Source organism: Bos indicus, chromosome 27 (genome assembly GCF_029378745.1).
Source record: "Bos indicus isolate NIAB-ARS_2022 breed Sahiwal x Tharparkar chromosome 27, NIAB-ARS_B.indTharparkar_mat_pri_1.0, whole genome shotgun sequence".
Taxonomy (NCBI): domain Eukaryota; kingdom Metazoa; phylum Chordata; class Mammalia; order Artiodactyla; family Bovidae; genus Bos; species Bos indicus.
The window spans coordinates 33661624-33676589 of NC_091786.1; the positions used below are offsets into that span (position 1 = coordinate 33661624).

Below are 14966 nucleotides of genomic sequence, written 5' to 3' on the forward strand. Positions count from 1 at the left end.
TCAGTTTCTCTACCCTTCATTCCCAGGCTGCAAAAGGGTTTGTTAGAGAAAGTGGAAAAAAAAAAAAAAAAACAACTTTGGGGTTGAGCGTAAACTCATATCCTCAAACCTAACCCACCCCTCTTCATGGCTGCCCATTGCTGTGGCTGACCCCAATTTCTACCTGCTCCTCACAAACCTCCCATCCTGACTCACCTCCTTTACACTCGCCTTGTCTGTCTCTGAGGCTTCCCTGGTGGCTCAGACCGTAAAGCATCTGCCTGCAACGCAGGAGACCTGGGTTCGATCCCTGGGTTGGGAAGATCCCCTGGAGAAGGGAATGGCCACCCACTCCAGGGTGGCCCTACCCTTGCCTGGAAAATCCCAGGGACGGAGGAGCCTGGTGGGCTATAGTCCATGGGGTTGCAAAGAGTCTAATATGACTTCTCTTTCTCTATCTGTGTCTCTGAACCTACTGAAGCCTATAGGTTTTATTTCTATAGTATCTCTGCTGTTTTTCCTTCCTTTACAACCCTCAACCCTAGTTCACTCCCTTTTTCCAGCTAGACATGCAAAAACAACTGTTAAAGTAACTCGCCTCTGGGGACTTCCCTGGTGCTTCACTGGTTAAGAATTTGCCTTTCAATGAATGCAGGGGACATGGGTTCAATCCTGGGTTGAGGAACTAAGTTCCCACAAGCCATGCGGCAACTAAGCCTGCCACAACTAGAAAGGCGCCCGCGTGCTGCAGCCAAAAAATAAAAGTAACTCATCTCTCTGGCAACAGTGGCGGCAGCAGTCATAACTAATCCATGCTTTACCAGCAAATGCTTTATGTGGATTATCTCACTGCATCCTGTGTCATTCTCCCCATTTTAAAGATAAGCAAGCTAAGGCTTAGTGTGTTTGAGTCATTTGTCAAAGCACGTAACGCTGCTATTAAGCGGTGGAGCACGACTGGAACCTAGGTCTGTCTGACTTCTTCCTCCCATTCGTCCAAACCCAAATGCTTGAAAATCTGAAAGCTGGATCATGTCACTTTCTGCTCAAGATTTTTCAAGACTCCCAGTATTTACCCATTTAAGTACAGTTTCCTCTGCAGGGGATTAAGGCTTCCATTCGCTAACTCAGTCCAATTTTTCCAGGCATGATGTCCTCCAACTACCTATGCATCAGGTGAGTCATTCTCAGAACGCTTTATACATCCTGCCCAGCACCCCCTCATGCTGTTCCACCTGGAACACCCCGAATTTCCTTCCCAGCCCCTGCCCATCCCTCTGGACCATTTCAGAAGCTCTCTGCTGCCCCGCTTCCCTGGCATTCCCACTGCACTTTGTTATAACTCTGCTGTGTGGTCTAAACACGGTCCACCTTGAATTTAGCTGTCTTTGTACCTGTCACCCTCTACCTGATGGTGAACTCCCTGTGGGTAGGATGGCCCCCTCTGCCCCACTTAGGGTCTCCAATATGTTCCAGGTCAGGCCCTGCCTTCAGTTCTGTCATTGAATGCAACAGGTACCTGCTTGCTCCAGCCTGCTTGCTCCAGCTTCTAGAAAGCCCCCTTCACCCTTCTGCCTCCTTCTCCATCACCCTACAAGGGGATAAACACGCTCACTCTTCATCTGTCACTCACGCAGGTCCTGCGAGTGAGACTGGTGGCCCTTGACACGCAGTCACCATGTCACACGCATGCCTGAGCCCTTCACCCAGTGCCTGCCAACCTCCTCTGCTTCTGTCATCAGCTGCTGAGTCATAAGCCACACTACCTCTTGGCAGCAGAAATGCCCAAATATTAGTTCTCAAAGACCTTCAAAAGCTGCCAGGTGTGCCGTACCTGTAATCTCCACGAGGTATTTTCACAAGTCCGGAAAAATGCCATCAGCAGTGGGGGCAAATCTTTCCTGTTACTAAAAATCCCCCTGAGTTCCCAGTAAACTACAGGTCTCTACCAGCACCCTCGTCCCGCAGTGCTCTTCAAAATCTCTTTGAAATCCCTCCAGCAGTTTATCCGAAGCAAACCTCTTACCAAGCCTCCCAACAGGGCTTGTGAGACATGGTCAAGACAGACAGAATAGCAGGCATGTGGCCATGATGGCCAACCCTCATAAAAGACATGTCTTGGGAACGATTTCTAGAAGCCAGAGGTCTGTATGAAGCTCCCGCATCCCTCCACATCCTCTGTAGACCATCCAAGTTCTAAATCCAAATTCACAGGTCACCACACCCAACGGCACCGCCCAGCCCCCACTTTAGACACCATCCAGCTTAGGGAACTGGCTCTTGGGTTCCAACCAGCTCTTTTTTCAAGAGAAGAAAAGCACAGACCCACCCTGAGCATGTCACCTCTGGCAGATGGATGTCGTCGGCCTTTACAACCCAACCTCTGATGAAGCTGGCTGCATTTACTGGCAGGCCCCAGCCAGCTCAGGGGTTTCTCCTGCAGGCCCCCTGGGATGGAATCTGCCTGGCTGAGCACATCACATCCGGCCTGGCCCACCCTGCTGCTGAGGGCCGTGTGCCCGCGCTGGACCTCTGCCTGCGCCTTACCTTGCTCCGGCAAGGTCGGGGCCGGCTTGGCAGTGCAGAGCGTGGCTGTGACCAGCACGGCCCAGAAGAGGAGACACTTCCGGCTCCACATCCCAGTTCTGCGGTTAGAGGTTGGTGACCAGGCTCCACACCTCCATGGAGACTCCGCCGTGGGCTCGATCCTCCTTTGCAAGCTGACTCTGGGGAAAAGGAAAAAAAAAAAAACAAAACCCCAAGTTAGGAGGGTCTGAATGGTGGGGTGGGGGGTCTCCCACACTGCAAGGAGAAAAAAAAGAGGGAAACCTGTCACACGACCACCCTGCCCAGAAGGTGCCCAAAGCAATCTCTTACTCCTTCAGACACAAAGAAGGGAATTGTTGTCCTGCCCCAACGCTGAACTGGAGGTTAGAAGCCTTAATTAGACCAAGGAGGGCTTTAATTCACTCCAACAACTATTTACTGAGTGTGGACTGTTTCCCATATTGGGAAAATTGTCATCAAGCTCCCCAAGGCATGATGAGCCCCACGATCGATTGTGCTGGGAAAGCGAACAGCCTCAGGAAAGTCTCCCAGAGGGGGCCCAGGGGTATGAATGTGACCTCTTCCAGGATAAGTCTTCATTCCCTCTAGGGCACACCAACCCTTGTGAGGGGTGAAGAGAGATGAGGAATCATAGAATAAGTCCCCAGACTGAGAGCCACGTGAGATGCTGACCCTCTCTGAACCCACACGGCAAGGAAGCTGAAATAAGCCATCTCCAGGGTGCTTTCTTTTTGTCTCCAAAACTGGACCCATCATGGGGACCTCTAGGATTCCAGCAGCTTTCCCTCATGGAGACAACACAACTCTCACCAGCTACTTAAACAAGGCTTCCAAGTGGGGAGCCGTGAGATGGGGAGCCCAGTTATCCCTGAGACCGAGAGGTGACAGCAGTCGTCCAGCAGAAATGGATCCAGACATGGGGAAAGGTCGTGTAGAAGAAGGTTTCTTGCAAGGCCTGACTCAAAGATGGCTCATGCCAACCCCAGTGAAAGGCAGGGACTTCGGCCCTTTATCCTTCTCCTGTCTGAAAGTGTTAGTCACTCAGTCACGTCCGACTCTTTGCGACCCCATGAACTGTAGCCCGCCAGGCTCCTCTGTCCATGGGATTCTCCAGGCAAGAACAGTGGAGTGGGTTGCCATTTCCTCCTCCAGGGGAATCTCCCTAACCCAGGGATCGAACCCAGGTCTTCCACATTGCAGGCAGATTCTTTACTGTGTGAGCCACCTAGGAAGTCCTTCTCATGTCTAGAGCAGCAACATGTAAAACAGTCCTCCAGGGTCTTCAGGATAATGGTCTTTGCTGCTCAACCTTTCCTAAGTGATAACCCTTCTGGGCACCATTTGGGCTGCAAGGGGATGACCCTCTCAGTCCTCCAGGTGGCTTTTGTCCTAAATACTCCAGGGAACCATCCGAGTTATTCAGAGAATCCACTTCCCCGGAACATGTCCTCATGTGGTGCTTCAGCCTGGCCTCCCCGGAGCCAGACAGGGCCCCTTGTGAGTGAGTCAGTCCCGGCTGGCAGAAAAACCCCTGGATTCCTGGCCTCGTTCTCAAGTGCCTGCCAGCGCGGAAGACGCAGGCGGTGCCTGCGTCCCTCCCAAGGCTTTCCTGAAATGTTTTAATGATTTCAAATCAAACGAGAAGTAAACATTTCTGTTTTTCTGAATTTAGGAAAAGGACTAGACGAGACAGAATCGAGTAAGTATTTACTGTACCTAAAACCCATGCCAAGTGTGGACTATGTACGATTTTAAACTATAAAACTTCAGCTCTTCTTCACTATGAACTTCGGGGAGGGTGGGAATTATTATTGCCCTTTAAGCAATGGGGAAACTGAGACTCAAAGAGGTTAAGTGCTTTGCCCAGGGTGGGCAAGAGGGGAGGCAAGAGCATGAGGTCTCCATCACCTGGGCTTTCAGAATACAGTGGGGATGATCAGGGACTTCCCTGGTGGTCCAGTGGCTAAGACCCATGCTCCCAATGCAGGGGACCTGGGTTCAATCCCAGGTCTGGGAACTAGATCTCATATGCTGCAATTAAGAATTTGCATGGGGACTTCCCTGGTGGTGCAGTGGTTAAGAATCTGACTTCCAAAGCAAGGGACCTGGGTTTGATCCCTGGTCAGGGAACTAAGATCCCACATGCTGAAGAGCAAAGAAGCCTGTGCGCTACAACGAGCCACAGCTAAGATCCGACACAGATAGAAAAAAAAAAAGAACTGCATGCTGCAACTAATTTATTTATTTGGCACAGCCAAATAAATAAATACAAATAAATATATATAAAAAAATGGCATGATCAAAACTGGCTCTACCGGATGAAAGCTTATTTTCTCCAGAGGGTAATTCCCCGTGTCTTACAGAAACCATGTAGATAAGGACAGATCCCAGGTGATTCTGGCAATGGGAAAGGGTTTTCTTTCTTTTTTTCCCCAACAATTTATTAATTGATTTACTTTACATTTGGCTGTGCTGGGTCTCTGTTGCTGCACTCGGGCTTTCTCTAGTTGCAGCAAGTGGGGGCCACTCCCTAGGTGCGGTATGTGAGCTTCCATTACAGTGGCCACTTTTGTTGCAGAACACAGCTCTAGGTGCAGAGGCTTCAGCAGCTGCAGCACGCGGGCTCAGTAGTGGCCCACGGGCTTAGTTGCTCCTCGACAAGCGAAGCTTTGATTCTCAACTTCTTGGCTCAAGAGAAAGACCCTTGGAAGCAGCTCCTGGGGGTACCATCTAGGACACAGGACAGGCCGGATCCCCAGCCAGGGACAGAAGTGATGCTGGCCAGAGAATATGCTGAAACCACCTTCCACATCTCGTTACATCCCAAAGATACACCAAATGCATGCAGGGCAGTCACCGAGAAAGGTACACCTGACTAAGAACCTCAATAAGTCCCCTAGAATGGCCAGAGTCAGGAACGAATTTTTAGTACCCAAGGAGAAAGGGTGGTATCATCTTGAGATGAAAAAGCTGGTTTTCAAAGGTAGCAGGGAGGCAGGTCCCACCACTACTTGATCACTCTGCCTACCCCCCCTGCCAACCCCCAAGAGCCTGGCCACCTCCTGGCAGGTGGGGTCTGGCTGCTGGCCGCTCTCTTTTTCGGCTCTGCAATCAACACATTTCAAACTAATCTGGCAGCTTCCCTGCAAAGTCTCTTCCGTTCCTCCCCTTCTGGGCACTGAGTCCCCAGTCTGTAAAACAAAAGATGTTCAGAAAACCCAGCTCCCTGGGCAACCCCTTCTGGAACCAGAAGGTAAGTTGGGTACACATCCTGCTGCGGAAAACACAGCGACACAGACCACTAGTCCACACGCTGTCTGGAACCCTAGGGACTGTCCCCTCCCCCTTCACCTCACCTTCTTCCCATTCTACTAATTAAGGAATTCTTTAAGTCCCTTAGGGACAGTCTCCTTCCTCCACTGCTTGACAGATGTGACCTGTAGCCCCGCAGGTGCACACAGCAGCTGGCCCCATCAGCCTCTCTCCAGCAGTTTCGTCTCCTGGGACTGGCAGCCCAGCTCTGGCTCTGGGTGCAGAGGTCCTCACTGGGGGGGCGAGGAGGGGGAAAAAGAAGGAAGAGGGGCAGGGAGAGGACACGTGACATCTCGGTTTTCCCACTTGTCATCAGAGGGAGCTGAAATATTATAGTTGCCTTGCCTACACCACAGGGGGTGACAAGCCTTAAACCCGCAGCGTGGGTGAAAGGACTTGCTCTCTCCTCTTGAAAACACTAATCAAATGTAAGGAATTATCTATAAACATTGTGCTTTGAGTCACTCCTTGATAGCACTCTCAGGGGACTTTGGTAATTGGCAACCGGAGGACATGAACTTCCTGCCTTTGCAAAACCATTTCTCCCTCTCCAGTCTTTCCAAACCCCATACTCTAGACCTTGGGGTCCCGTTCCGTGTGGCCCCCATGGCTATGGAACCCTTAAAATGTGGCCAGTGCAAGTCGGAATGTGTTGGAAATGAAAAGTACGTACTAGAATGTACAGTCTCTCAATGATTTTTTAAAAATACTGATTACATGTTCAAATGATAATGTTTCACATATACTGGGCTAAATCAGATATATTATTGACATCCAGGTGAACTAATGAAAATGCACTTCACCTGTTCCCTTTTCAAATGTGGCCACTAGAAAACTCTGAGATTCCACGCGGCCTGTGTTACTCTATAGGGGACAGGACAGCTCTGGGTAACTTCCACGGCCTGCCAAGCGCTTCTTCTTTGCCCTTCCTCTATCCTTGGCAGGCCACGCTCTCTCATTCCTCTCTCATTCTCTGAGCCCCACCTCAAACTGCCACGTCTTCCACAAGTCTTTCTTGGGCCTTTCGAGGATCCTCTGAATTTCCAAAAACGTCCATCATAGGGTGGCAAGCTCCTATAGAGGAGGGTCTGCATTGGTTTACTCCTTGCTAACACCCTTAGCACCTAACACCTACAGAGCGGATGCTGCTGCATTTGGTAACTGGATGAATAAATGAACAAAACAAAGAAGGGCCGATTGGAAAGAAACTGACAGAGCTGCGCTTGCAGAGAAGAGGTTGACAACGTCAGAGAAAATCGTCAGGCGTCCCTGTTAGCCAGCCAAACTCGATTACAAAGCATACCAACCCGGACATTTTCTAAACATCTTGATTCCTCAGACTTGAGGAAGTAATGCCAAAACTTTAATCCCTTTAGTTGGGAATAACACTTCTTAACAGAAATGGTTGCTTTTCCCCAAAGTGAGCATTCCCTACTCCCGGCGGAGAGTGGCAGGGCAAATACTCCACAAACACCCAACAGAACACACGCAGCTCGGCTTGCGAAACATGAGTGGGTCCAACAGAAACGCTCATTTAAAAGTTTTGAGTCCTTGTTAAAAAAAAAAGTGCCCAGATGTCCCTGGGAGTGAGGTATGTAAGAAATGAGTAATAAGAAGAGAAACTCTAACTGTCCCACCGTAATCTAGGAAGACTTGCCACTGAAGAAGGATGGCTTGTGGACCACCAGACGCTTGGAGGTGTTCACCCAGGTGAGGGCTGTTTTCTTGGAGCCCAAATGTGGCTCCTTGTAATTGCAAGTGGAATGGTGATGAGCAGGGGATTTCTATCTCAGGAAGATGTAACCTTAGGGGGAAAAGCAATTCTCTTAGTCCAGGTCGGCTTTTTAATCCTCTCTGGAAACCCCAGAATCTTCTCTGAAGCTCTGCATCTGGACTCCCAACAAGTCCTGGGGTTGACTCAGACCTTTTACAAAGCTCTTGGGAAGCCAAATGCAATACCTATTTCCCAAGAGGAAATTAAAACTCCTCTCCAGTGAGGTGAGGCCTTTTCAGAGTAAGATGTTTGAATCACTTACTCTGTAGCTCCTTTTCCTCCTGCAGCAACAGGCTGAAACCTTCCTAGGAAGCTCTTAACCACGGCCATTTTGATGAGAGAGATTAAAAAATGGAGACCTGAAGAAAGTGTTCAGAGGCCGCTAAAGGCCCAAGCTCACAGGAGCAAATCTCTTATTTTAGGATTCTTTTTTTTTTTTTCCAGGCCAAAACAAACAAAAAACACTCCCCAAACACCCCCAAACAAACCAAAAGCAGACAACTAAAAGCCAAAGCAGCCCAGCCTGCTCTCGGTGGCTGGAGGCTACCCCCTCTATTCTCAACTCCATCCTCCTGGCCTCTGGAGTCCACAGGAACAAAGCTGGACCAGACCTGAGAGAACATCTGGAGATGTTCTGATCCTCTGCCCCAGGAGGGGTGGGGCCATAGCACCTTCCAGGCTCCTTCTCTGTGTCTTCTCCTGCTTTTGGCTTCACTTGCTATTCTAAGGGTGCCTAACGGAACTTTCTCACATCCTCCATGGCCAGGAGCCAAGGAAAAGAAGTACCCAAGGCTGTCTACTTGGGAGCCAAAGAAAACAGTGCCCACTCTGGCCCAAATCCCATTCGTGAAAATGCCTCCCCAACGCGCATTTGTACGGGCACCGTCAGAGCAGACAGCGCGCGGCACGCACACTGTCCAAGTGGCTCTTCACCCGGATGACCCTCATTAAAAAGCTGACACTCCGCTATGACTAAGAATAAATGCAACAGATATTTCAACGAGCTCCTCACCCGATGCAGTATGCAACCATCGCCGGCTGGAGCCGAGACCCCCGGCAGCTTCCCAGTCCCCAAACACCTTGTATTCCTCGGGGGGTGGGGGGGGGGCGGTCCACGGCAGCAGCCCTGGAGGTCTTCCCAGCTAACTGGGGGCGGGGGCGGGGGAGGTGGGGAGAATACGTAAACAAGTCATTAGGGAGGCAGGCCATCCTCCCTAAGGTCTCTGGGTCTCCCCTCCAGCACCACCAAGGGCTCCCCCTGGGTCACTGGAAGGAAGGCTGATGACCCAGGCTTGGGGCGGGGGGTAATTAACCAGACAGAGGCACGTCCCAAGGGGCCCTGCTACTTAGCTTTTAAACAAGCCTCAGGGAGGAAACTGGGAGCCCGGGCCAATAGTTGGGGTGGGGGTGGGGGGAATGGCCACTTTCTGCCCCACAGTCTCAAGGCTAAGGTTGTACAATTTAGACGGTTTTCCAAAAAAAGCGCAGGGCCGGAGGTGCAAAGGATAGAGCGCCATCTGCGGAGGAAACAGTCACCTTAATTACCATGTCTAGAGAAAGTGCGATTTCATTACAGCCTCCGAACGACCGCCCAAAGGAGGAAACCAGAGAAGTGTTTTCAATTTGAAAGAGGCTGGAGAGGAGAGGGTGAGAGACCAACTCTCCCCACCCTCTCGCAACTTTGGAACCAGAAAGCGCTTTCCTGCCTCAAAGGGCAGAACCAAAAAACCCTCAACAGGCCAACCCCTTTCAAACCTGCGGCCGGCGCGGACTTGGTAAAACTCCCCACGTTAGCCTCCGGGAGCGGCCGCCCAAAGAAAGAACTCCTTCAAAACACCGAGGGAGCCACAGCCCGGGCCCCCCTCCCACGCCCAAGCCGCTGCGCCCCGGGCTCACTCCAGGGAGGGTGGAAAAGGGGACGCGTGACGCCACCGCCGGGCGGCCCGAGACCCGGCGGCGGGCTCCGGACAGGGTCAGACACTCCCGCCGCTCCGGCTCTAACTGAAAAGGGAGGAGACTGCAATGCTCCGGTTCCAGAAACTTCTGTCAGGGCCAGCTCTGGGTCAGACCGATGGCCAAAGAGGCCAACTTATCCGATGAGATATTGTCACCCCCTAAACCTCGGCCCTCTCGCCGGCGATGCTTCTTTCTCGCACGAGCCTGAAAGCGCCAGTACAGCCTAAGTACCCTGGCATCCAGGGTAACTTCTTTTCTCCCCCAGTCCCAGCGCCTCGTCCCCAGGTCTTAAGAAAAACTCGTAAAGAGCGAGGTGATGAGGACAAGTTATAGGATCTCCGTTTCGATCCGGGGGAGGGGGCAGGGAGGAACAGGGACGTTCAAGCGGCTGCGGTGTACCCGGGTGGGGTGAAACGGAACCAGATGCGGCGGCTACATCTGGAAAATGGGGCGCGGCGGGGGGAGTGGTGGTGGTGAGGTGGGGGGAGACACGGCGGAAACTTTGAACAGGGCCAAAGCCTCTGGGTCCAGACAAGAGATGCAGGTTTCACCGCTCCCCAAGCCCCCGGCTCCCCAACCAGAGGCATCTGACTGCTTTCATAGGATCTGGGTTAAATGATTCCATCTACAACGTTAATAAATTCCTCTGCAAACGAAGGTTTCAGCCCCTCTCTTCTCCTCACCCCAAACATAGCGGGAAAGGGGAGCGGGAAGGGGGCAGAGGGTTCTGGGCCCGCGAAGCAACAAGCATCGGTGCCGAGCGAACCGCACCGGACAAAACCCTCATCCCTTCCCCCACCTCCTCGAACCAGATAGGAACTGACCAATCCCCTCCCCCCGACCCTGTAATGGGGCTTAACCTCACCCGCTGGGCGCCCTCCCCTTCCCCAAACTTCCGACCCTTTCAGAGAGGGACTAAGTCGGAGATCAGCGCCTCTGGAAAAAGGGAATTCCTTTCTCGCTCTTCGCTGAAGCAGCTTCAGCCATTTGGTGACGACACCCCCCTTTAAAACCGACTGGAAGAGAAGCGAACCGACCCCTCCACTTCCTTCCCCCTTCAGGCCCCCAGCCGCCCACCCGCCTGCTGCAGTGACCCCAGACTTTCCCGGAGATGGAAAAGGATTTAGGAAGACCCCAGATTTTTTCTTTTTCTTTGCGTTCCACCCAAAGCTACCTGCTGGATCGGGGAGACTCCCCTTGGGTGGACTAAAAGGAGATGGTGTGGAATGCAACACACACACACACCCCACCTCGCTGCCCACCCCCGCCTGCCTCCCCAGGCCCAGGAAACCCAGGACCGCCGCCGCCTCGGCCCCGGGCCCTGTCCCTCCCCGGACTCACCGCGGAGCCGCCGCCGCCGCCTCGCCAGCTCCCCAGCGCGAGTTGGCGGAAAAGTTGGGCGGCGGGACGGGCGCGGGGAGGGGGCGCAGAAGGCGACGCGAGCGGAGGGAAGGGAGGGGAGACAAAAGGGGGGCGCCGGGCGCTGGGCAGGGAGCCGGGGGTGGAGAGGGGCGGGTAACGAGCGGAGGGAGGCGCCGGATCCGACTGCTCTGCGGCGGGGAGAGCGCGCAGCCGGGAGGCTCCGGCGCCGGGGGGCCGCCCGGGACGCCGAGCCCGCCCCGGATCCGGGGGCGCCGCGGCTCTTACCTCACCCGGCGCTGCGGTTCCGCCTCTGGAGAGTCCGCCGTGGCTCGTGCGGGCGGGCGGGAGTCCGCGTCCCTGGCTCCGGCCCGCCGCCCCCGGGCTCCGCTCGGGTCCTGGCGGGGCCGCGAGAGCCCCCGCGGCTGGCGCTCGACTCCCGGTGGCGCTCGGGGCTCGGCGCCTCCAGCCCGGGCGGGAACAATGGAGCAGAAGCTGGTGCCCCGGAGGCGGGGCGGGGGGAGGGCTCCCGTCCGCCGCCCGGGGTCTCCAGACCCTGTGGCCCCCCCCTCTCCAGCACCGGGCGGCGGCCCTCAGGCTTCTGGCAGCCCGGACTCCATCGCCCGGCGGGGGCCCCGGCGCCGCGGCGTGCCCGACTGCCGCCCTGGTCCCCTGCGCCCGGTGGGGCGCCCCTCGGACCGGAGAAAAGTCCACGGGCTCCGCCGCTCTTCCAGCTGCGGCGCGCGCTCTCGGCCGGGGAAGGCGAGGTCGCCGCAATGCGCTAAGCGGAGTCTCGGGGCTGTCCGGACGTCGCCGCCCAGCTCTGGGCACAGCCCGGGCTCCTCCGCGCGCTGCGGCTGGACCAGACTTCGGGCTCCCGCGCCGCGCCGCCGCCACAGGCGAGGCCGCCGCGCCAGTGCCCGCAGGAGCGCTCCGAGCGCTATGCGCCGGCAAGGCGCGAGGGCTCCCTCTCTCACTCCCACCCCGCGCTGGTCCCACCTCCTCCTCCTCCCCCTGCCACTGCCTGCTGGGCCTTGTAGTTCTGAACCGAGGGCCCCCGAGAAGGGGGGAGCGGATTGAGCCGCCCGGCGATCCGCTGCTCCTTTGCCTCAGTCTGTCTGGCCTCCTTTGACGCGCGTGCCCGCCCCTCCAACTGTACCCCTCCAGGAGGGCGCACGAATTTCGGGCCATGGACGGATGAGCAGTTGGAGGGATGGAGATGAGACCCTGAAGCCCTCAGGTTGCACATGGACTCTGACCGTGTGCCCTGGGGAAACGATGTTCTTGTTCTGTATCTCAGTTTTCACATCTGTGAAAGGGGATAGCAAAGAGATCAAACCAGTCAATCCTAAAGGTCAGTTCAGTTCAGTTGCTCAGCCGTGTCCGACTCTTTGCGACCCCATGGACTGTAGCACGCCAGGCTTCCCTATCCATCATCAACTCCCCGAGCTTGCTCAAACTCATGTCCATCGAGTCAGTGATGCCATCCGACCATCTCATCCTCTGTCGTCCCCTTCTCCTGCCTTCAATCTTTCCCAGCATCAGGCTCTTTTCCAATGACTCAGTTCTTCACATCAGGTGCCCAAAGTATGGGAGCTTCAGCTTCAGCATCAGTCCTTCCAGTGAGTATTCAGGATTGATTTCCTTCAGGATAGACTGGCTGGATCTCCTTGCAGTCCAAGGGACTCTCAAGAGTCTTCTCCAACACCACAGTTCAAAAGTATCAATTCTTTGGTGCTCAGCTTTCTTCATGGTCCAACTCTCACATCCATACATGACTACTGGAAAAACCATAGCTTTGACTACTGAAAAAACCATAGCTTTGACTAGATGGATCTTTGTTGGCAAAGTAATGTCTCTGCTTTTTAATGTGCTGTCTCTTGATGAAAGTGAAAGTGGAGAGTGAAAAAGTTGGCTTAAAGCTCAATATTCAGAAAACGAAGATCATGGCATCTGGTCCCATCACTTCATGGGAAATAGATTGGCAAACAGTGGAAACAGTGTCAGACTTTATTTTTTTGGGCTCCAAAATCACCGCAGATGGTGACTGCAGCCATGAAATAAAAAGATGCTTACTCCTTGGAAGAAAAGTAACCTAGATAGCACATTGAAAAGCAGAGACATTACTTTGCCAACAAAGGTCCGTCTAGTCAAGGCTATGGTTTTTCCAGTGGTCATGTATGGATGTGAGGGTTGCACTGTGAGGAAAGCTGAGCGCTGAAGAATTGATGCTTTTGAACTGTGGTGTTGGAGAAGACTCTTGAGAGTCCCTTGGACTGCAAGGAGATCCAACCAGTTCATTCTGAAGGAGATCAGCCCTGGGATTTCTTTGGAGGGAATGATGCTGAAGCTGGAACTCCAGTACTTTGGCCACCTCATGCAAAGAGTTGATTCATTGGAAAAGACTCTGATGCTGGGAGGGGTTGGGGGCAGGAAGAGAAGGGGATGACAAAGGATGAGATGGCTGAATGGCATCACTGACTCGATGGATGTGAATCTGAGTGAACTCCGGGAGTTGATGATGGACAGGGAGGCCTGGTGTGCTGCAATTCATGGGGTCGCAAAGAGTCGGACATGACTGAGCAACTGAACTCAACTGAACTGAGGTTGGTCATAACTTTCCTTCCAAGGAGCAAGCATCTTTTGATTTCATGGCTGCAGTCACCATCTGCAGTAATTTTGGAGCCCAAGAGACCAACCCTAAACATTCATTGGAAGGACTGATGCTGAAGCTCCAATACTTTGGCCACCTGATGCAAAGAGCTGACTCGTTGGAAAAGACCCTGATGCTGGGAAAGATTGAAGACGGGAGGAGAAAGTGGCGACAGAGGATGGCATCACTGACTCAGTGGACATGAGTTTGAGCAAACTCTGGAAGATAGCGAAGGAGCAGGAAGCCCCTTGTGCTTGGGGTTGCAAGGAGTCAGAGACGACTTAGCCACTGAACAACAAAAAGGGGAACAATAGCACTTTCCATATACAGTTGAGGATTAAATAAAGACCTGCCACAGAGTTACTGAGCAAAGTCAAATTGCTTTTATTCATGAGAAGTTTGATGGCTCCTCAGACACTTTGCTTCCATCTCACTTTCCCAAACATATGGCCTAGGTTTTGTGGTCCAGGGCTGCTGAGTCTTGTCAGTTCTGCAGCACCATTCTCCGCCTCCGGAGTCTTCAGTCTGCAGCGAATGTTTCAGAAGCAAAGAGTGAAAGGAGCTAAGAGGTGTTGATTTGGAAATTGATCAAAGCCCACCCAGCACACACTCCAGTACTCCATGGAACTCAAGGGAAAGTAGCTAAAATGGCCTTTTCCCTGGGTCCTTCTGCAGGCTGGTATAATCTAGTGGTTCCCTGATCCAAATGGACATCAGTCCTCCCAAAAAGTTCTGAAAAATATAAATTCTTGGACCTGCTCAGACTTGAGAGATCAGGCTGTCCCAGGAAGGAGCAAAGAGTTTATATTTTTCTGCCGCTCCCATGGTGTCAGGTAGGGGACCACCTGCAGGTGAGAAGTGTGCCACCCTAGATATGATAGATACCTTCTTTCTGGCCCACTACTTAAGAACTGTTTGATTTTGGATAAGTCATGCATTTGAAAGAAATCAAGACCTGTTTACATGTTTTCCCTCAGTTGGCTGGGGCCCCCTCACAAGGTTGTCACCAAAATCAAATAAAATAATGGAATTCAGTGCACACAAAGTGTTACTTTTGATATAAATAAAGTTGCTGTGTAAGTTACTGGTAGGGCCTATTCCCTCATCCTCACCTCACTGAAACCCACAAGGTTGTGGAAGCTCAAAAACTGAACAAGACAACCCCCTCCCACCCCAACGGTTAAGGAAAGTATCTCCAAGTTATTTCTTTTCTTTTATGGCTGTGCTGTGTGGCTTGTAGGACCTGAGTTCCCCCACCAGGGATGGAACCCAGGTCCTAGAAGTGAATGCATCAGGTCCTTACCACTGGACTGCCAGGAAATTCCCTTCAAGTTAGTTTTTGTATTGGACCAGCAGGTAAAAGAA

General features: G+C 53.0%; 1 protein-coding gene across 13 annotated transcripts in view; it reads right to left on the reverse strand.

Annotated features, from left to right (window-relative positions):
* Positions 1–11444, reverse strand: part of FGFR1 (fibroblast growth factor receptor 1) — a 50196-nt gene extending 38752 nt beyond the window's left edge. For 12 of the 13 annotated variants that reach the window (XM_019953280.2, XM_070781413.1, XM_070781412.1 and 9 more), the window contains exons 1-2: positions 11237–11444; positions 2527–2705 (exon numbers count right to left, since the gene is read on the reverse strand). In XM_019953280.2, coding sequence (XP_019808839.1) covers positions 2527–2617 — 91 coding nt within the window. In that variant the 5' untranslated portion in view covers positions 2618–2705; positions 11237–11444. Of the gene's footprint in view, positions 1–2526; positions 2706–10930; positions 11087–11236 lie in introns of those variants that run through there. The other variant, XM_070781403.1, reaches the window with a different exon arrangement.
* Positions 11445–14966: the final 3522 nt, after the last annotated feature.